Source organism: Lagenorhynchus albirostris, unplaced genomic scaffold (genome assembly GCF_949774975.1).
Source record: "Lagenorhynchus albirostris unplaced genomic scaffold, mLagAlb1.1 scaffold_330, whole genome shotgun sequence".
Lineage (NCBI taxonomy): Eukaryota > Metazoa > Chordata > Mammalia > Artiodactyla > Delphinidae > Lagenorhynchus > Lagenorhynchus albirostris.
In genome coordinates, this window is record NW_026783637.1 from 1 (window position 1) to 19,844 (window position 19,844).

The 19,844-nt window shown below is 60.0% G+C and overlaps 2 protein-coding genes across 2 annotated transcripts; both read right to left on the reverse strand.

Annotated features, from left to right (window-relative positions):
• Positions 1–2,214: 2,214 nt before the first annotated feature.
• LOC132514378 (metallothionein-1E-like) lies at positions 2,215–3,252 on the reverse strand (the record flags this gene model as incomplete). Its single annotated transcript, XM_060138986.1, has 2 exons — positions 2,215–2,445; positions 3,156–3,252. Coding segments are annotated over 2 exons (189 nt in total), but the record flags the coding sequence as incomplete, so codon positions are not given.
• Positions 3,253–12,991: 9,739 nt separating this feature from the next.
• LOC132514376 (metallothionein-1E-like) lies at positions 12,992–14,909 on the reverse strand. Its single transcript, XM_060138984.1, has 3 exons — positions 14,578–14,909; positions 13,933–13,998; positions 12,992–13,222 (listed from the first exon to the last, which is right to left on the reverse strand). Exons 1-3 carry the CDS (start codon positions 14,603–14,605, stop codon positions 13,131–13,133), a joined length of 186 nt encoding a protein of 61 aa, XP_059994967.1. The 5' UTR covers positions 14,606–14,909; the 3' UTR covers positions 12,992–13,130.
• Between the last annotated feature and the right edge of the window lie 4,935 nt (positions 14,910–19,844).

Sequence of the window (19,844 nt, forward strand, 5' to 3'; positions counted from 1 at the left end):
CCTAGGCTGATGATAACAAATAAATCAATAGATAAATAAATGAATGGGTGATGTGATCGATTGCTCCCTGAGTGCCCAGTATATTCTGACCTTCTTTGCATGTATTCAGTTCTTTAATCCCGAGAGCCAGACACTATTATTTTCCCTTTAGAGCAGAGCAGACGGAGCCACAGAGAGGTTATGTCCCACGGCCGTACGTGGCACAGATGGGACTGGCCCTCCTGCAGGCTGACTGCAGCCCCGCGCCCAACCGGACACCATGTCATCCCACGAAGGGTGAGAACACTGAACACCTGGCACAGAGGCAGCAGTGGGAGAGCCCTGAGCCGGCAGCCAGAACCCTCCGCACAGCTCTGTGACCTCTCTGGGCTTCGGCCTCCCACCTCTGCAGCCAGGAGCACAGCTGGACTGTCTCCGAAGACCCTGCAGCCCTGAAAAAGGAGAGGCCGGATTCAGCCTCCAGTGAGGTCATAACCGGCACCGTGTGGCCGGGAGGTGAGAGACAGCTGCAGTGTAGGTTTAGTCCTCTGAGTATAGGCTGTGTGCCCTTGGGTAGGTTGCTTAACCTCTCTGGAACTGGCACCATCACGCCAGACCATGCAGGTGCACCGAGTCTGTCCAAACGCTGTGGCGGTGACTCGTTCCACGGGGCTTGTTGGAGGACATCCCCACGCCCTCTGGCACTGGATAAGCAAGGTTCCTATCCATCTCTGCCCTCACCATGAGCTTGCTTGCAAACCAGGGAGCCTTTCTCCAGGAGCTTGTCGGGAGCTCAAGGATTCTCTGTGCACAGATGTCAGTGTGGAGAGAGCGATCGTACGGGACACCTTGCGGGAAGCCCGAGCTGGGAGCCAGGCCACTATCTCGCTCATTCCCCCTCATTGAAATTAATCTTTTGTATCGAAAGGAGGAAATGAAATCTCAGAGAGTATCAGTGACTTGCCAGGTCAGGAAGTGGCACGGTGGCTGTGAACCTGAGTGCCTGACGCCGACGCCCACGCACGCAGCACGGGCCGGCTCCCGAAATGCCCTGTGCACTCGGGGCACCTGTGGCCCATCTTGGTCCTGACTTCTGAGCCACGTGTCTCCTCTTTCTCTCGGAGTGCCCATCAAATAGGAGTTCCCTCCCCAGACCGCCAGGGGGCCCAACACCTGAAATAGACTACCCGTTCCCTCAGCACACACTTGTTGCTAATAAACCCCACCAGGCCCCCGCCCCCCCCGCCCCGCCACGCACTGCAGCACCACCATCACTCTGCAGAGGAACACGTGAAGTCCTTCTTCTGAAACCACGTCTCGGGGAAACAGCCGGGAAATTCCCACCAAATCCAAATCACTTTCTTTCGGGGTGTCAGGGAGCCACGGGCTGGTTTTTGAGGGAAGGGAAGATGTCAGCCTGACCTAGGGAGGTACTTGCGAAGATTCAGAGCCAAGCCCCCGCAGGGAGCTGTCACGGGTGGCGAGTGTCCTGTCCGTAGCCCTGGGCAAGCCAAGACTGATGTTCCCTGTGGGGAGGCAGGGGGCAGAGCTGCTCCAGGCGTGTGTGGCCCACACAGTGGGGCATCTGTGAAGTGTTCCCAGGACTCGGGCACACTTTCAACGTACGTGCAGCATATGAGAGCGTCCAGTTTCCAGAATTGCTCCTCCACGTGTGAAGGTGGTTTTACGTGTTGAAGGGAAAACTGGGTGTCACATATCGTGTCCTTTGACGTGTTTTCTTCGCGATCCGTTTTCCTGACCAGGGTGAAAACTGTGGCAGAAAATACAAAGAGGTCTTTCCAGGGTGTTTTAGACGCAAGCCCCGTGCAGAAGTCACACGAGAGGGGTGTGGGATTCCATCCCCTCTGGGTACTTTTCTAGGCTCTCATCACCGAGCGCTGAGTTTGGCAGGGGCCCCCAGAGAAGGAAAATGAGAAATGGGCAACTTTCTCTGCAATCCGTACTCCTAAGGGGAATAGAGGGAGTGTGTCCTCTGTGTGTCCAATGCCCTATGTCATCGGGCGAGGGTATCCTTTGGAGCTGAGAAACGGAAGCTCAAATTAACCTAGGCGGCTAAGACGCTCAGTGTGCGTGTTTTGGGGGTGTGGGGTGTGTGGGGGGGTACTCTTTGGTCCAGAGCCGAGGTCTCTGCACGTCCAGTCCAGTTCCCCACGCCAGCCCTGATGGGCACGGAGTCTCTTTGTCCAAGACACACCAAGGAAGACAGAGCCAGAATAAAGTCAACAGCTTTTATTACAAGTCACAGATTTCATAGAAAAAGGAATGTAGCGTCAGGTCCGGTTGTATGAAAAACGGTAAAATGCAGGTTTGTCCTGGTTGCTCTGTTGACACCCGGGGCAGGCTCTCCGCGACATCAGGCACAGCAGCTGCACTTGTCCGAGGCCCCTTTGCAGACGCAGCCCTGGGCACACTTGGCGCAGCCCACGGGGCAGCAGGAGCAGCAGCCTGGGGAGGCAAGGGCAGCGTGCGGTCGGACCACGCGTTGTCCGGAACCACCCTTCCCAGCAGCAGGCCTGGCCCCAGCCGCCCTCGGGCCCAGACCCTGAGTTTACGATGGTGTCCTCTGTCCTGAGGTAATTGCTCTCAGACACTAGGTTCAGGTTGCCCGGCCCATCTGTGCCCAGGACAGGGCACAGCGCCTTGGAGAGACAGTGAGCAGGGCCTCTGGGGACAGGAGAAAGCCAGCCCCCAGCACCACCAGTGATGTGAGCCAAGTCCTCAGGATCAAAGTGGAGGCAAAGCCCGCACAGAGCAGCTCCCGCTCGGGATAGGGAAGCTCTGGGCTGCTTCGACAGGAAGGGGCTGCACCGGGTCCGAGAAGCCACGCACGGCCACTGGTTCCTGTCCCTAAAGTGCTTCAGTCCCTGAGAGGATTCGGAAGCGGGTCTCAGGAGGCGGGAGGACTAGTTCTAGTGACAGGTCTGAGGTTGTTTGTCGGTGACCCGTCTGGGCCTCAGTCTCCCTGTTCTCTAGTGCGCGCCTGGGTCTCGGTCACGCCGAAGGCGATTCCAGCTCTGACTGTGAATCCCTTCCTGGTGAGGGGGGTGCCGGGAAGTCTGGTCACTGTCCTGCTCCTGCCTGCCTGCTGAGCCCTGGGCCCCCTCCTCGCACTCAGCCCAGACCCCGCATTCCCAGAGAAGGCCCCGCACACTCACTCTTCTTGCAGGAGGCGCATCTGCAGGCTTTGCAGGTGCAGGAGCCAGCGCAGCCGCAGGAGCCGCCTGCCGGGAAGGGAAAGGAGGCCAGCGGTGAGCAGGGACGGGGATGCAGGAGCTACAGCAGACGGTCAGCAATGCCTCCCTGAGCCCTCCTCCTCTGTCAGGACCCAGCCCCGGGAGCTCGTGTCCACTCGGGCGGATAGAGAAGCCCCAGCTCCTCTCTTCTGGTCCAAGGAGAGTAGGTCCCCTCCTGATGGGACTCCACAGGGAAGGTCCCGGGCTCCAGACGCAGCCCAGGCCGACTGGGGCCGGGGGCCGGGGCCCATGGCCTGAACCCCAAAGAGGCAGCGTCCCCTCCTCCCATCAAATCGTGGCAGGTCCGAGGCCTCCTCCAAACGCTGGGTCCCGGTCTAGCAATCCCCTGACCTGCCGGGTGACCTCAAGAAGGACAGCCTGGAGCCTCCGTGCCCTCAGTGTCAACGGAGAGGCAAAGGGAGACTGACGTGCCCTCAGGAGCCTGGCTACCAAGAAAGCCCTGGACCCGTGACAGGAGTCCTCCTGAGCTCAAAACTCAAAGCCCTCCCTTCTCGTCCTGTGCCCGGGAAGGGGGCATCCTAAGGCTCAAAGGCAGGGCTCCCTTACCAGTGGGGCAGGAGCACTTGGGGTCCATCTGGAGGAGGAGTGAGGCCCGAGGTCCAAAGCAAGGGGCGAAGCCGCTTCACGGGTCCGGTGGGGGCCGTGTGGGAGCGAGGAGCCCGGGGGCTCAGTTATAGGCCGAGGAGGCGGCCCGGGCGCAGAGGCCCCGCCCCCGCCTTGCACCCGCCCCGCGGCTCCGCGCCCGCGCCGCCCGCAGCGCCCTGGGCCGGGCTGTGAGCAACAGGCGGGGCCGAGCGCACGATTCCACGTCGGTGCCGGCTGGAGCGGAGGAACCGGGTGCCGTGCGGTAAGCGGTGTCCCAGGCCCCTGGCCGCCCCTTCCCAATGTGCCCGACGGGAGCAGCCACCGTGTTGGCGGCTTGTGCAGGAATCCGGCTCCCGCGTCCTCCGGTCTTCCCCGCCCCAGGCCCCAGGCCCCAGGCCCCAGGCCCCGCGCCGCCGGCCTCCGGGTGGCCGTTTCCTGCAGCCTGAGAACAGCCCCCGCCTCCCGCTCGTGTCCCTGGCTTGGCTGGAGCCGGGGAGCGGTGTCAGAGAGCGCAGGCGGATGTGACCCTCACCACCGTTTGGCCGACCCCATGTGTCCCCGGGCGTTGCCAGCCCCGGTCCCCACCACGGTCCTTTGGAAGCATTTTTCCGGTACCGCCTCCTGTAACCGCAGCGCGGTGAACATTGCCTTCAGCCGCGAGGCGTCACTTGTGTGTTCCTTTCCTGGGGGGATCCTGGCTCATTTGTCCGGGGGCTTCTTTGCCTAAACTTTCCAGGGGCGCTCCTCACTGTAGCCGGTCCACCCCCACGCCAGGGTGGAGGTTCCCTCATCATGGGATGCTTCCCCAGGGGCGGCATCATTGTAGGTGATAGGCAGACCTGGCGGTAAATAACAAAGCGAGACAAGTGGATAGAGTTCCCTTTGAGTAGTCCTGACAGTTACTCACCATGGAGTCCATGCCAAGCCTTGTTAGTCACTTTTGCTCTTTGAGTTGTCACACCAACCGGGAAGGGAGACAGCAGTCAGGAGCCCGCTTCCCAAAGTCCAAAGTCCCTACAGTACAGGGAGGCTACTGAGGCAGGCACACAGGGCTGGGGAGTGGTGCCCTGCTTCTGTGTTTTTGTCGCTTCGCAGCTGAAAGAGGGAGTCAGTGAGCAAGCTCCCCTTTGGCCCAGAGCTGTGTCCTCGGCCCGTCTCTACCATGTCCAGCTCAATCCTGGGGGCGACCAAGGTGACACAGTAGGAATGTATTTATGATTTTGTGGCTACCTTCTGACTCTCTCCTTCAGTAGCGTTCAAGAGGTTTCTTTTGGTATAACGTATTTCAGAAAATCACTGAAAAGAAAATGGTAAGGAAATCCTGATGCAGGTGACAGCAGAAGTGGCAGGACCCTTCTGTGTCTGTGAGGAGGACACCGACTGTGCTCCTCACGGCTTTCTATCTGTAGTGTCGACGGCTCTTTGCGTGAAGGCAGGATAACCCTCTCGGGGGTACTGGTCCCACGCTCACAGGGTCGATGGGGACGGCCCAGAGCACAGAGCTAAACACACCGTCCTTGCTTGCGTGTCTGGAAGGAGAACAGTGTCTCCTAGGCTGATGATAACAAATAAATCAATAGATAAATAAATGAATGGGTGATGTGATCGATTGCTCCCTGAGTGCCCAGTATATTCTGACCTTCTTTGCATGTATTCAGTTCTTTAATCCCGAGAGCCAGACACTATTATTTTCCCTTTAGAGCAGAGCAGACGGAGCCACAGAGAGGTTATGTCCCACGGCCGTACGTGGCACAGATGGGACTGGCCCTCCTGCAGGCTGACTGCAGCCCCGCGCCCAACCGGACACCATGTCATCCCACGAAGGGTGAGAACACTGAACACCTGGCACAGAGGCAGCAGTGGGAGAGCCCTGAGCCGGCAGCCAGAACCCTCCGCACAGCTCTGTGACCTCTCTGGGCTTCGGCCTCCCACCTCTGCAGCCAGGAGCACAGCTGGACTGTCTCCGAAGACCCTGCAGCCCTGAAAAAGGAGAGGCCGGATTCAGCCTCCAGTGAGGTCATAACCGGCACCGTGTGGCCGGGAGGTGAGAGACAGCTGCAGTGTAGGTTTAGTCCTCTGAGTATAGGCTGTGTGCCCTTGGGTAGGTTGCTTAACCTCTCTGGAACTGGCACCATCACGCCAGACCATGCAGGTGCACCGAGTCTGTCCAAACGCTGTGGCGGTGACTCGTTCCACGGGGCTTGTTGGAGGACATCCCCACGCCCTCTGGCACTGGATAAGCAAGGTTCCTATCCATCTCTGCCCTCACCATGAGCTTGCTTGCAAACCAGGGAGCCTTTCTCCAGGAGCTTGTCGGGAGCTCAAGGATTCTCTGTGCACAGATGTCAGTGTGGAGAGAGCGATCGTACGGGACACCTTGCGGGAAGCCCGAGCTGGGAGCCAGGCCACTATCTCGCTCATTCCCCCTCATTGAAATTAATCTTTTGTATCGAAAGGAGGAAATGAAATCTCAGAGAGTATCAGTGACTTGCCAGGTCAGGAAGTGGCACGGTGGCTGTGAACCTGAGTGCCTGACGCCGACGCCCACGCACGCAGCACGGGCCGGCTCCCGAAATGCCCTGTGCACTCGGGGCACCTGTGGCCCATCTTGGTCCTGACTTCTGAGCCACGTGTCTCCTCTTTCTCTCGGAGTGCCCATCAAATAGGAGTTCCCTCCCCAGACCGCCAGGGGGCCCAACACCTGAAATAGACTACCCGTTCCCTCAGCACACACTTGTTGCTAATAAACCCCACCAGGCCCCCGCCCCCCCCGCCCCGCCACGCACTGCAGCACCACCATCACTCTGCAGAGGAACACGTGAAGTCCTTCTTCTGAAACCACGTCTCGGGGAAACAGCCGGGAAATTCCCACCAAATCCAAATCACTTTCTTTCGGGGTGTCAGGGAGCCACGGGCTGGTTTTTGAGGGAAGGGAAGATGTCAGCCTGACCTAGGGAGGTACTTGCGAAGATTCAGAGCCAAGCCCCCGCAGGGAGCTGTCACGGGTGGCGAGTGTCCTGTCCGTAGCCCTGGGCAAGCCAAGACTGATGTTCCCTGTGGGGAGGCAGGGGGCAGAGCTGCTCCAGGCGTGTGTGGCCCACACAGTGGGGCATCTGTGAAGTGTTCCCAGGACTCGGGCACACTTTCAACGTACGTGCAGCATATGAGAGCGTCCAGTTTCCAGAATTGCTCCTCCACGTGTGAAGGTGGTTTTACGTGTTGAAGGGAAAACTGGGTGTCACATATCGTGTCCTTTGACGTGTTTTCTTCGCGATCCGTTTTCCTGACCAGGGTGAAAACTGTGGCAGAAAATACAAAGAGGTCTTTCCAGGGTGTTTTAGACGCAAGCCCCGTGCAGAAGTCACACGAGAGGGGTGTGGGATTCCATCCCCTCTGGGTACTTTTCTAGGCTCTCATCACCGAGCGCTGAGTTTGGCAGGGGCCCCCAGAGAAGGAAAATGAGAAATGGGCAACTTTCTCTGCAATCCGTACTCCTAAGGGGAATAGAGGGAGTGTGTCCTCTGTGTGTCCAATGCCCTATGTCATCGGGCGAGGGTATCCTTTGGAGCTGAGAAACGGAAGCTCAAATTAACCTAGGCGGCTAAGACGCTCAGTGTGCGTGTTTTGGGGGTGTGGGGTGTGTGGGGGGGTACTCTTTGGTCCAGAGCCGAGGTCTCTGCACGTCCAGTCCAGTTCCCCACGCCAGCCCTGATGGGCACGGAGTCTCTTTGTCCAAGACACACCAAGGAAGACAGAGCCAGAATAAAGTCAACAGCTTTTATTACAAGTCACAGATTTCATAGAAAAAGGAATGTAGCGTCAGGTCCGGTTGTATGAAAAACGGTAAAATGCAGGTTTGTCCTGGTTGCTCTGTTGACACCCGGGGCAGGCTCTCCGCGACATCAGGCACAGCAGCTGCACTTGTCCGAGGCCCCTTTGCAGACGCAGCCCTGGGCACACTTGGCGCAGCCCACGGGGCAGCAGGAGCAGCAGCCTGGGGAGGCAAGGGCAGCGTGCGGTCGGACCACGCGTTGTCCGGAACCACCCTTCCCAGCAGCAGGCCTGGCCCCAGCCGCCCTCGGGCCCAGACCCTGAGTTTACGATGGTGTCCTCTGTCCTGAGGTAATTGCTCTCAGACACTAGGTTCAGGTTGCCCGGCCCATCTGTGCCCAGGACAGGGCACAGCGCCTTGGAGAGACAGTGAGCAGGGCCTCTGGGGACAGGAGAAAGCCAGCCCCCAGCACCACCAGTGATGTGAGCCAAGTCCTCAGGATCAAAGTGGAGGCAAAGCCCGCACAGAGCAGCTCCCGCTCGGGATAGGGAAGCTCTGGGCTGCTTCGACAGGAAGGGGCTGCACCGGGTCCGAGAAGCCACGCACGGCCACTGGTTCCTGTCCCTAAAGTGCTTCAGTCCCTGAGAGGATTCGGAAGCGGGTCTCAGGAGGCGGGAGGACTAGTTCTAGTGACAGGTCTGAGGTTGTTTGTCGGTGACCCGTCTGGGCCTCAGTCTCCCTGTTCTCTAGTGCGCGCCTGGGTCTCGGTCACGCCGAAGGCGATTCCAGCTCTGACTGTGAATCCCTTCCTGGTGAGGGGGGTGCCGGGAAGTCTGGTCACTGTCCTGCTCCTGCCTGCCTGCTGAGCCCTGGGCCCCCTCCTCGCACTCAGCCCAGACCCCGCATTCCCAGAGAAGGCCCCGCACACTCACTCTTCTTGCAGGAGGCGCATCTGCAGGCTTTGCAGGTGCAGGAGCCAGCGCAGCCGCAGGAGCCGCCTGCCGGGAAGGGAAAGGAGGCCAGCGGTGAGCAGGGACGGGGATGCAGGAGCTACAGCAGACGGTCAGCAATGCCTCCCTGAGCCCTCCTCCTCTGTCAGGACCCAGCCCCGGGAGCTCGTGTCCACTCGGGCGGATAGAGAAGCCCCAGCTCCTCTCTTCTGGTCCAAGGAGAGTAGGTCCCCTCCTGATGGGACTCCACAGGGAAGGTCCCGGGCTCCAGACGCAGCCCAGGCCGACTGGGGCCGGGGGCCGGGGCCCATGGCCTGAACCCCAAAGAGGCAGCGTCCCCTCCTCCCATCAAATCGTGGCAGGTCCGAGGCCTCCTCCAAACGCTGGGTCCCGGTCTAGCAATCCCCTGACCTGCCGGGTGACCTCAAGAAGGACAGCCTGGAGCCTCCGTGCCCTCAGTGTCAACGGAGAGGCAAAGGGAGACTGACGTGCCCTCAGGAGCCTGGCTACCAAGAAAGCCCTGGACCCGTGACAGGAGTCCTCCTGAGCTCAAAACTCAAAGCCCTCCCTTCTCGTCCTGTGCCCGGGAAGGGGGCATCCTAAGGCTCAAAGGCAGGGCTCCCTTACCAGTGGGGCAGGAGCACTTGGGGTCCATCTGGAGGAGGAGTGAGGCCCGAGGTCCAAAGCAAGGGGCGAAGCCGCTTCACGGGTCCGGTGGGGGCCGTGTGGGAGCGAGGAGCCCGGGGGCTCAGTTATAGGCCGAGGAGGCGGCCCGGGCGCAGAGGCCCCGCCCCCGCCTTGCACCCGCCCCGCGGCTCCGCGCCCGCGCCGCCCGCAGCGCCCTGGGCCGGGCTGTGAGCAACAGGCGGGGCCGAGCGCACGATTCCACGTCGGTGCCGGCTGGAGCGGAGGAACCGGGTGCCGTGCGGTAAGCGGTGTCCCAGGCCCCTGGCCGCCCCTTCCCAATGTGCCCGACGGGAGCAGCCACCGTGTTGGCGGCTTGTGCAGGAATCCGGCTCCCGCGTCCTCCGGTCTTCCCCGCCCCAGGCCCCAGGCCCCAGGCCCCAGGCCCCGCGCCGCCGGCCTCCGGGTGGCCGTTTCCTGCAGCCTGAGAACAGCCCCCGCCTCCCGCTCGTGTCCCTGGCTTGGCTGGAGCCGGGGAGCGGTGTCAGAGAGCGCAGGCGGATGTGACCCTCACCACCGTTTGGCCGACCCCATGTGTCCCCGGGCGTTGCCAGCCCCGGTCCCCACCACGGTCCTTTGGAAGCATTTTTCCGGTACCGCCTCCTGTAACCGCAGCGCGGTGAACATTGCCTTCAGCCGCGAGGCGTCACTTGTGTGTTCCTTTCCTGGGGGGATCCTGGCTCATTTGTCCGGGGGCTTCTTTGCCTAAACTTTCCAGGGGCGCTCCTCACTGTAGCCGGTCCACCCCCACGCCAGGGTGGAGGTTCCCTCATCATGGGATGCTTCCCCAGGGGCGGCATCATTGTAGGTGATAGGCAGACCTGGCGGTAAATAACAAAGCGAGACAAGTGGATAGAGTTCCCTTTGAGTAGTCCTGACAGTTACTCACCATGGAGTCCATGCCAAGCCTTGTTAGTCACTTTTGCTCTTTGAGTTGTCACACCAACCGGGAAGGGAGACAGCAGTCAGGAGCCCGCTTCCCAAAGTCCAAAGTCCCTACAGTACAGGGAGGCTACTGAGGCAGGCACACAGGGCTGGGGAGTGGTGCCCTGCTTCTGTGTTTTTGTCGCTTCGCAGCTGAAAGAGGGAGTCAGTGAGCAAGCTCCCCTTTGGCCCAGAGCTGTGTCCTCGGCCCGTCTCTACCATGTCCAGCTCAATCCTGGGGGCGACCAAGGTGACACAGTAGGAATGTATTTATGATTTTGTGGCTACCTTCTGACTCTCTCCTTCAGTAGCGTTCAAGAGGTTTCTTTTGGTATAACGTATTTCAGAAAATCACTGAAAAGAAAATGGTAAGGAAATCCTGATGCAGGTGACAGCAGAAGTGGCAGGACCCTTCTGTGTCTGTGAGGAGGACACCGACTGTGCTCCTCACGGCTTTCTATCTGTAGTGTCGACGGCTCTTTGCGTGAAGGCAGGATAACCCTCTCGGGGGTACTGGTCCCACGCTCACAGGGTCGATGGGGACGGCCCAGAGCACAGAGCTAAACACACCGTCCTTGCTTGCGTGTCTGGAAGGAGAACAGTGTCTCCTAGGCTGATGATAACAAATAAATCAATAGATAAATAAATGAATGGGTGATGTGATCGATTGCTCCCTGAGTGCCCAGTATATTCTGACCTTCTTTGCATGTATTCAGTTCTTTAATCCCGAGAGCCAGACACTATTATTTTCCCTTTAGAGCAGAGCAGACGGAGCCACAGAGAGGTTATGTCCCACGGCCGTACGTGGCACAGATGGGACTGGCCCTCCTGCAGGCTGACTGCAGCCCCGCGCCCAACCGGACACCATGTCATCCCACGAAGGGTGAGAACACTGAACACCTGGCACAGAGGCAGCAGTGGGAGAGCCCTGAGCCGGCAGCCAGAACCCTCCGCACAGCTCTGTGACCTCTCTGGGCTTCGGCCTCCCACCTCTGCAGCCAGGAGCACAGCTGGACTGTCTCCGAAGACCCTGCAGCCCTGAAAAAGGAGAGGCCGGATTCAGCCTCCAGTGAGGTCATAACCGGCACCGTGTGGCCGGGAGGTGAGAGACAGCTGCAGTGTAGGTTTAGTCCTCTGAGTATAGGCTGTGTGCCCTTGGGTAGGTTGCTTAACCTCTCTGGAACTGGCACCATCACGCCAGACCATGCAGGTGCACCGAGTCTGTCCAAACGCTGTGGCGGTGACTCGTTCCACGGGGCTTGTTGGAGGACATCCCCACGCCCTCTGGCACTGGATAAGCAAGGTTCCTATCCATCTCTGCCCTCACCATGAGCTTGCTTGCAAACCAGGGAGCCTTTCTCCAGGAGCTTGTCGGGAGCTCAAGGATTCTCTGTGCACAGATGTCAGTGTGGAGAGAGCGATCGTACGGGACACCTTGCGGGAAGCCCGAGCTGGGAGCCAGGCCACTATCTCGCTCATTCCCCCTCATTGAAATTAATCTTTTGTATCGAAAGGAGGAAATGAAATCTCAGAGAGTATCAGTGACTTGCCAGGTCAGGAAGTGGCACGGTGGCTGTGAACCTGAGTGCCTGACGCCGACGCCCACGCACGCAGCACGGGCCGGCTCCCGAAATGCCCTGTGCACTCGGGGCACCTGTGGCCCATCTTGGTCCTGACTTCTGAGCCACGTGTCTCCTCTTTCTCTCGGAGTGCCCATCAAATAGGAGTTCCCTCCCCAGACCGCCAGGGGGCCCAACACCTGAAATAGACTACCCGTTCCCTCAGCACACACTTGTTGCTAATAAACCCCACCAGGCCCCCGCCCCCCCCCGCCCCGCCACGCACTGCAGCACCACCATCACTCTGCAGAGGAACACGTGAAGTCCTTCTTCTGAAACCACGTCTCGGGGAAACAACCGGGAAATTCCCACCAAATCCAAATCACTTTCTTTCGGGGTGTCAGGGAGCCACGGGCTGGTTTTTGAGGGAAGGGAAGATGTCAGCCTGACCTAGGGAGGTACTTGCGAAGATTCAGAGCCAAGCCCCCGCAGGGAGCTGTCACGGGTGGCGAGTGTCCTGTCCGTAGCCCTGGGCAAGCCAAGACTGATGTTCCCTGTGGGGAGGCAGGGGGCAGAGCTGCTCCAGGCGTGTGTGGCCCACACAGTGGGGCATCTGTGAAGTGTTCCCAGGACTCGGGCACACTTTCAACGTACGTGCAGCATATGAGAGCGTCCAGTTTCCAGAATTGCTCCTCCACGTGTGAAGGTGGTTTTACGTGTTGAAGGGAAAACTGGGTGTCACATATCGTGTCCTTTGACGTGTTTTCTTCGCGATCCGTTTTCCTGACCAGGGTGAAAACTGTGGCAGAAAATACAAAGAGGTCTTTCCAGGGTGTTTTAGACGCAAGCCCCGTGCAGAAGTCACACGAGAGGGGTGTGGGATTCCATCCCCTCTGGGTACTTTTCTAGGCTCTCATCACCGAGCGCTGAGTTTGGCAGGGGCCCCCAGAGAAGGAAAATGAGAAATGGGCAACTTTCTCTGCAATCCGTACTCCTAAGGGGAATAGAGGGAGTGTGTCCTCTGTGTGTCCAATGCCCTATGTCATCGGGCGAGGGTATCCTTTGGAGCTGAGAAACGGAAGCTCAAATTAACCTAGGCGGCTAAGACGCTCAGTGTGCGTGTTTTGGGGGTGTGGGGTGTGTGGGGGGGTACTCTTTGGTCCAGAGCCGAGGTCTCTGCACGTCCAGTCCAGTTCCCCACGCCAGCCCTGATGGGCACGGAGTCTCTTTGTCCAAGACACACCAAGGAAGACAGAGCCAGAATAAAGTCAACAGCTTTTATTACAAGTCACAGATTTCATAGAAAAAGGAATGTAGCGTCAGGTCCGGTTGTATGAAAAACGGTAAAATGCAGGTTTGTCCTGGTTGCTCTGTTGACACCCGGGGCAGGCTCTCCGCGACATCAGGCACAGCAGCTGCACTTGTCCGAGGCCCCTTTGCAGACGCAGCCCTGGGCACACTTGGCGCAGCCCACGGGGCAGCAGGAGCAGCAGCCTGGGGAGGCAAGGGCAGCGTGCGGTCGGACCACGCGTTGTCCGGAACCACCCTTCCCAGCAGCAGGCCTGGCCCCAGCCGCCCTCGGGCCCAGACCCTGAGTTTACGATGGTGTCCTCTGTCCTGAGGTAATTGCTCTCAGACACTAGGTTCAGGTTGCCCGGCCCATCTGTGCCCAGGACAGGGCACAGCGCCTTGGAGAGACAGTGAGCAGGGCCTCTGGGGACAGGAGAAAGCCAGCCCCCAGCACCACCAGTGATGTGAGCCAAGTCCTCAGGATCAAAGTGGAGGCAAAGCCCGCACAGAGCAGCTCCCGCTCGGGATAGGGAAGCTCTGGGCTGCTTCGACAGGAAGGGGCTGCACCGGGTCCGAGAAGCCACGCACGGCCACTGGTTCCTGTCCCTAAAGTGCTTCAGTCCCTGAGAGGATTCGGAAGCGGGTCTCAGGAGGCGGGAGGACTAGTTCTAGTGACAGGTCTGAGGTTGTTTGTCGGTGACCCGTCTGGGCCTCAGTCTCCCTGTTCTCTAGTGCGCGCCTGGGTCTCGGTCACGCCGAAGGCGATTCCAGCTCTGACTGTGAATCCCTTCCTGGTGAGGGGGGTGCCGGGAAGTCTGGTCACTGTCCTGCTCCTGCCTGCCTGCTGAGCCCTGGGCCCCCTCCTCGCACTCAGCCCAGACCCCGCATTCCCAGAGAAGGCCCCGCACACTCACTCTTCTTGCAGGAGGCGCATCTGCAGGCTTTGCGGGTGCAGGAGCCAGCGCAGCCGCAGGAGCCGCCTGCCGGGAAGGGAAAGGAGGCCAGCGGTGAGCAGGGACGGGGATGCAGGAGCTACAGCAGACGGTCAGCAATGCCTCCCTGAGCCCTCCTCCTCTGTCAGGACCCAGCCCCGGGAGCTCGTGTCCACTCGGGCGGATAGAGAAGCCCCAGCTCCTCTCTTCTGGTCCAAGGAGAGTAGGTCCCCTCCTGATGGGACTCCACAGGGAAGGTCCCGGGCTCCAGACGCAGCCCAGGCCGACTGGGGCCGGGGGCCGGGGCCCATGGCCTGAACCCCAAAGAGGCAGCGTCCCCTCCTCCCATCAAATCGTGGCAGGTCCGAGGCCTCCTCCAAACGCTGGGTCCCGGTCTAGCAATCCCCTGACCTGCCGGGTGACCTCAAGAAGGACAGCCTGGAGCCTCCGTGCCCTCAGTGTCAACGGAGAGGCAAAGGGTGACTGACGTGCCCTCAGGAGCCTGGCTACCAAGAAAGCCCTGGACCCGTGACAGGAGTCCTCCTGAGCTCAAAACTCAAAGCCCTCCCTTCTCGTCCTGTGCCCGGGAAGGGGGCATCCTAAGGCTCAAAGGCAGGGCTCCCTTACCAGTGGGGCAGGAGCACTTGGGGTCCATCTGGAGGAGGAGTGAGGCCCGAGGTCCAAAGCAAGGGGCGAAGCCGCTTCACGGGTCCGGTGGGGGCCGTGTGGGAGCGAGGAGCCCGGGGGCTCAGTTATAGGCCGAGGAGGCGGCCCGGGCGCAGAGGCCCCGCCCCCGCCTTGCACCCGCCCCGCGGCTCCGCGCCCGCGCCGCCCGCAGCGCCCTGGGCCGGGCTGTGAGCAACAGGCGGGGCCGAGCGCACGATTCCACGTCGGTGCCGGCTGGAGCGGAGGAACCGGGTGCCGTGCGGTAAGCGGTGTCCCAGCCCCCTGGCCGCCCCTTCCCAATGTGCCCGACGGGAGCAGCCACCGTGTTGGCGGCTTGTGCAGGAATCCGGCTCCCGCGTCCTCCGGTCTTCCCCGCCCCAGGCCCCAGGCCCCAGGCCCCAGGCCCCGCGCCGCCGGCCTCCGGGTGGCCGTTTCCTGCAGCCTGAGAACAGCCCCCGCCTCCCGCTCGTGTCCCTGGCTTGGCTGGAGCCGGGGAGCGGTGTCAGAGAGCGCAGGCGGATGTGACCCTCACCACCGTTTGGCCGACCCCATGTGTCCCCGGGCGTTGCCAGCCCCGGTCCCCACCACGGTCCTTTGGAAGCATTTTTCCGGTACCGCCTCCTGTAACCGCAGCGCGGTGAACATTGCCTTCAGCCGCGAGGCGTCACTTGTGTGTTCCTTTCCTGGGGGGATCCTGGCTCATTTGTCCGGGGGCTTCTTTGCCTAAACTTTCCAGGGGCGCTCCTCACTGTAGCCGGTCCACCCCCACGCCAGGGTGGAGGTTCCCTCATCATGGGATGCTTCCCCAGGGGCGGCATCATTGTAGGTGATAGGCAGACCTGGCGGTAAATAACAAAGCGAGACAAGTGGATAGAGTTCCCTTTGAGTAGTCCTGACAGTTACTCACCATGGAGTCCATGCCAAGCCTTGTTAGTCACTTTTGCTCTTTGAGTTGTCACACCAACCGGGAAGGGAGACAGCAGTCAGGAGCCCGCTTCCCGAAGTCCAAAGTCCCTACAGTACAGGGAGGCTACTGAGGCAGGCACACAGGGCTGGGGAGTGGTGCCCTGCTTCTGTGTTTTTGTCGCTTCGCAGCTGAAAGAGGGAGTCAGTGAGCAAGCTCCCCTTTGGCCCAGAGCTGTGTCCTCGGCCCGTCTCTACCATGTCCAGCTCAATCCTGGGGGCGACCAAGGTGACACAGTAGGAATGTATTTATGATTTTGTGGCTACCTTCTGACTCTCTCCTTCAGTAGCGTTCAAGAGGTTTCTTTTGGTATAACGTATTTCAGAAAATCACTGAAAAGAAAATGGTAAGGAAATCCTGATGCAGGTGACAGCAGAAGTGGCAGGACCCTTCTGTGTCTGTGAGGAGGACACCGACTGTGCTCCTCACGGCTTTCTATCTGTAGTGTCGACGGCTCTTTGCGTGAAGGCAGGATAACCCTCTCGGGGGTACTGGTCCCACGCTCACAGGGTCGATGGGGACGGCCCAGAGCACAGAGCTAAACACACCGTCCTTGCTTGCGTGTCTGGAAGGAGAACAGTGTCTCCTAGGCTGATGATAACAAATAAATCAATAGATAAATAAATGAATGGGTGATGTGATCGATTGCTCCCTGAGTGCCCAGTATATTCTGACCTTCTTTGCATGTATTCAGTTCTTTAATCCCGAGAGCCAGACACTATTATTTTCCCTTTAGAGCAGAGCAGACGGAGCCACAGAGAGGTTATGTCCCACGGCCGTACGTGGCACAGATGGGACTGGCCCTCCTGCAGGCTGACTGCAGCCCCGCGCCCAACCGGACACCATGTCACCCCACGAAGGGTGAGAACACTGAACACCTGGCACAGAGGCAGCAGTGGGAGAGCCCTGAGCCGGCAGCCAGAACCCTCCGCACAGCTCTGTGACCTCTCTGGGCTTCGGCCTCCCACCTCTGCAGCCAGGAGCACAGCTGGACTGTCTCCGAAGACCCTGCAGCCCTGAAAAAGGAGAGGCCGGATTCAGCCTCCAGTGAGGTCATAACCGGCACCGTGTGGCCGGGAGGTGAGAGACAGCTGCAGTGTAGGTTTAGTCCTCTGAGTATAGGCTGTGTGCCCTTGGGTAGGTTGCTTAACCTCTCTGGAACTGGCACCATCACGCCAGACCATGCAGGTGCACCGAGTCTGTCCAAACGCTGTGGCGGTGACTCGTTCCACGGGGCTTGTTGGAGGACATCCCCACGCCCTCTGGCACTGGATAAGCAAGGTTCCTATCCATCTCTGCCCTCACCATGAGCTTGCTTGCAAACCAGGGAGCCTTTCTCCAGGAGCTTGTCGGGAGCTCAAGGATTCTCTGTGCACAGATGTCAGTGTGGAGAGAGCGATCGTACGGGACACCTTGCGGGAAGCCCGAGCTGGGAGCCAGGCCACTATCTCGCTCATTCCCCCTCATTGAAATTAATCTTTTGTATCGAAAGGAGGAAATGAAATCTCAGAGAGTATCAGTGACTTGCCAGGTCAGGAAGTGGCACGGTGGCTGTGAACCTGAGTGCCTGACGCCGACGCCCACGCACGCAGCACGGGCCGGCTCCCGAAATGCCCTGTGCACAATGCCCTGTGCACTCGGGGCACCTGTGGCCCATCTTGGTCCTGACTTCTGAGCCACGTGTCTCCTCTTTCTCTCGGAGTGCCCATCAAATAGGAGTTCCCTCCCCAGACCGCCAGGGGGCCCAACACCTGAAATAGACTACCCGTTCCCTCAGCACACACTTGTTGCTAATAAACCCCACCAGGCCCCCGCCCCCCCCGCCCCGCCACGCACTGCAGCACCACCATCACTCTGCAGAGGAACACGTGAAGTCCTTCTTCTGAAACCACGTCTCGGGGAAACAGCCGGGAAATTCCCACCAAATCCAAATCACTTTCTTTCGGGGTGTCAGGGAGCCACGGGCTGGTTTTTGAGGGAAGGGAAGATGTCAGCCTGACCTAGGGAGGTACTTGCGAAGATTCAGAGCCAAGCCCCCGCAGGGAGCTGTCACGGGTGGCGAGTGTCCTGTCCGTAGCCCTGGGCAAGCCAAGACTGATGTTCCCTGTGGGGAGGCAGGGGGCAGAGCTGCTCCAGGCGTGTGTGGCCCACACAGTGGGGCATCTGTGAAGTGTTCCCAGGACTCGGGCACACTTTCAACGTACGTGCAGCATATGAGAGCGTCCAGTTTCCAGAATTGCTCCTCCACGTGTGAAGGTGGTTTTACGTGTTGAAGGGAAAACTGGGTGTCACATATCGTGTCCTTTGACGTGTTTTCTTCGCGATCCGTTTTCCTGACCAGGGTGAAAACTGTGGCAGAAAATACAAAGAGGTCTTTCCAGGGTGTTTTAGACGCAAGCCCCGTGCAGAAGTCACACGAGAGGGGTGTGGGATTCCATCCCCTCTGGGTACTTTTCTAGGCTCTCATCACCGAGCGCTGAGTTTGGCAGGGGCCCCCAGAGAAGGAAAATGAGAAATGGGCAACTTTCTCTGCAATCCGTACTCCTAAGGGGAATAGAGGGAGTGTGTCCTCTGTGTGTCCAATGCCCTATGTCATCGGGCGAGGGTATCCTTTGGAGCTGAGAAACGGAAGCTCAAATTAACCTAGGCGGCTAAGACGCTCAGTGTGCGTGTTTTGGGGGTGTGGGGTGTGTGGGGGGGTACTCTTTGGTCCAGAGCCGAGGTCTCTGCACGTCCAGTCCAGTTCCCCACGCCAGCCCTGATGGGCACGGAGTCTCTTTGTCCAAGACAGACCAAGGAAGACAGAGCCAGAATAAAGTCAACAGCTTTTATTACAAGTCACAGATTTCATAGAAAAAGGAATGTAGCGTCAGGTCCGGTTGTATGAAAAACGGTAAAATGCAGGTTTGTCCTGGTTGCTCTGTTGACACCCGGGGCAGGCTCTCCGCGACATCAGGCACAGCAGCTGCACTTGTCCGAGGCCCCTTTGCAGACGCAGCCCTGGGCACACTTGGCGCAGCCCACGGGGCAGCAGGAGCAGCAGCCTGGGGAGGCAAGGGCAGCGTGCGGTCGGACCACGCGTTGTCCGGAACCACCCTTCCCAGCAGCAGGCCTGGCCCCAGCCGCCCTCGGGCCCAGACCCTGAGTTTACGATGGTGTCCTCTGTCCTGAGGTAATTGCTCTCAGACACTAGGTTCAGGTTGCCCGGCCCATCTGTGCCCAGGACAGGGCACAGCGCCTTGGAGAGACAGTGAGCAGGGCCTCTGGGGACAGGAGAAAGCCAGCCCCCAGCACCACCAGTGATGTGAGCCAAGTCCTCAGGATCAAAGTGGAGGCAAAGCCCGCACAGAGCAGCTCCCGCTCGGGATAGGGAAGCTCTGGGCTGCTTCGACAGGAAGGGGCTGCACCGGGTCCGAGAAGCCACGCACGGCCACTGGTTCCTGTCCCTAAAGTGCTTCAGTCCCTGAGAGGATTCGGAAGCGGGTCTCAGGAGGCGGGAGGACTAGTTCTAGTGACAGGTCTGAGGTTGTTTGTCGGTGACCCGTCTGGGCCTCAGTCTCCCTGTTCTCTAGTGCGCGCCTGGGTCTCGGTCACGCCGAAGGCGATTCCAGCTCTGACTGTGAATCCCTTCCTGGTGAGGGGGGTGCCGGGAAGTCTGGTCACTGTCCTGCTCCTGCCTGCCTGCTGAGCCCTGGGCCCCCTCCTCGCACTCAGCCCAGACCCCGCATTCCCAGAGAAGGCCCCGCACACTCACTCTTCTTGCAGGAGGCGCATCTGCAGGCTTTGCAGGTGCAGGAGCCAGCGCAGCCGCAGGAGCCGCCTGCCGGGAAGGGAAAGGAGGCCAGCGGTGAGCAGGGACGGGGATGCAGGAGCTACAGCAGACGGTCAGCAATGCCTCCCTGAGCCCTCCTCCTCTGTCAGGACCCAGCCCCGGGAGCTCGTGTCCACTCGGGCGGATAGAGAAGCCCCAGCTCCTCTCTTCTGGTCCAAGGAGAGTAGGTCCCCTCCTGATGGGACTCCACAGGGAAGGTCCCGGGCTCCAGACGCAGCCCAGGCCGACTGGGGCCGGGGGCCGGGGCCCATGGCCTGAACCCCAAAGAGGCAGCGTCCCCTCCTCCCATCAAATCGTGGCAGGTCCGAGGCCTCCTCCAAACGCTGGGTCCCGGTCTAGCAATCCCCTGACCTGCCGGGTGACCTCAAGAAGGACAGCCTGGAGCCTCCGTGCCCTCAGTGTCAACGGAGAGGCAAAGGGTGACTGACGTGC

Bases quoted from the DNA above. Each gene is read 5' to 3' on its own strand.
- LOC132514376 (XM_060138984.1), bottom strand. From the start codon at position 14,605: ATGGACCCCAAGTGCTCCTGCCCCACTG. The intron at 13,999-14,577 runs GTAAGGGAGCCC...CCTTCCCGGCAG, and splicing joins CAAGTGCTCCTGCCCCACTG to GCGGCTCCTGCGGCTGCGCT. The intron at 13,223-13,932 runs GTGAGTGTGCGG...TTGCCTCCCCAG, and splicing joins ATGCGCCTCCTGCAAGAAGA to GCTGCTGCTCCTGCTGCCCC.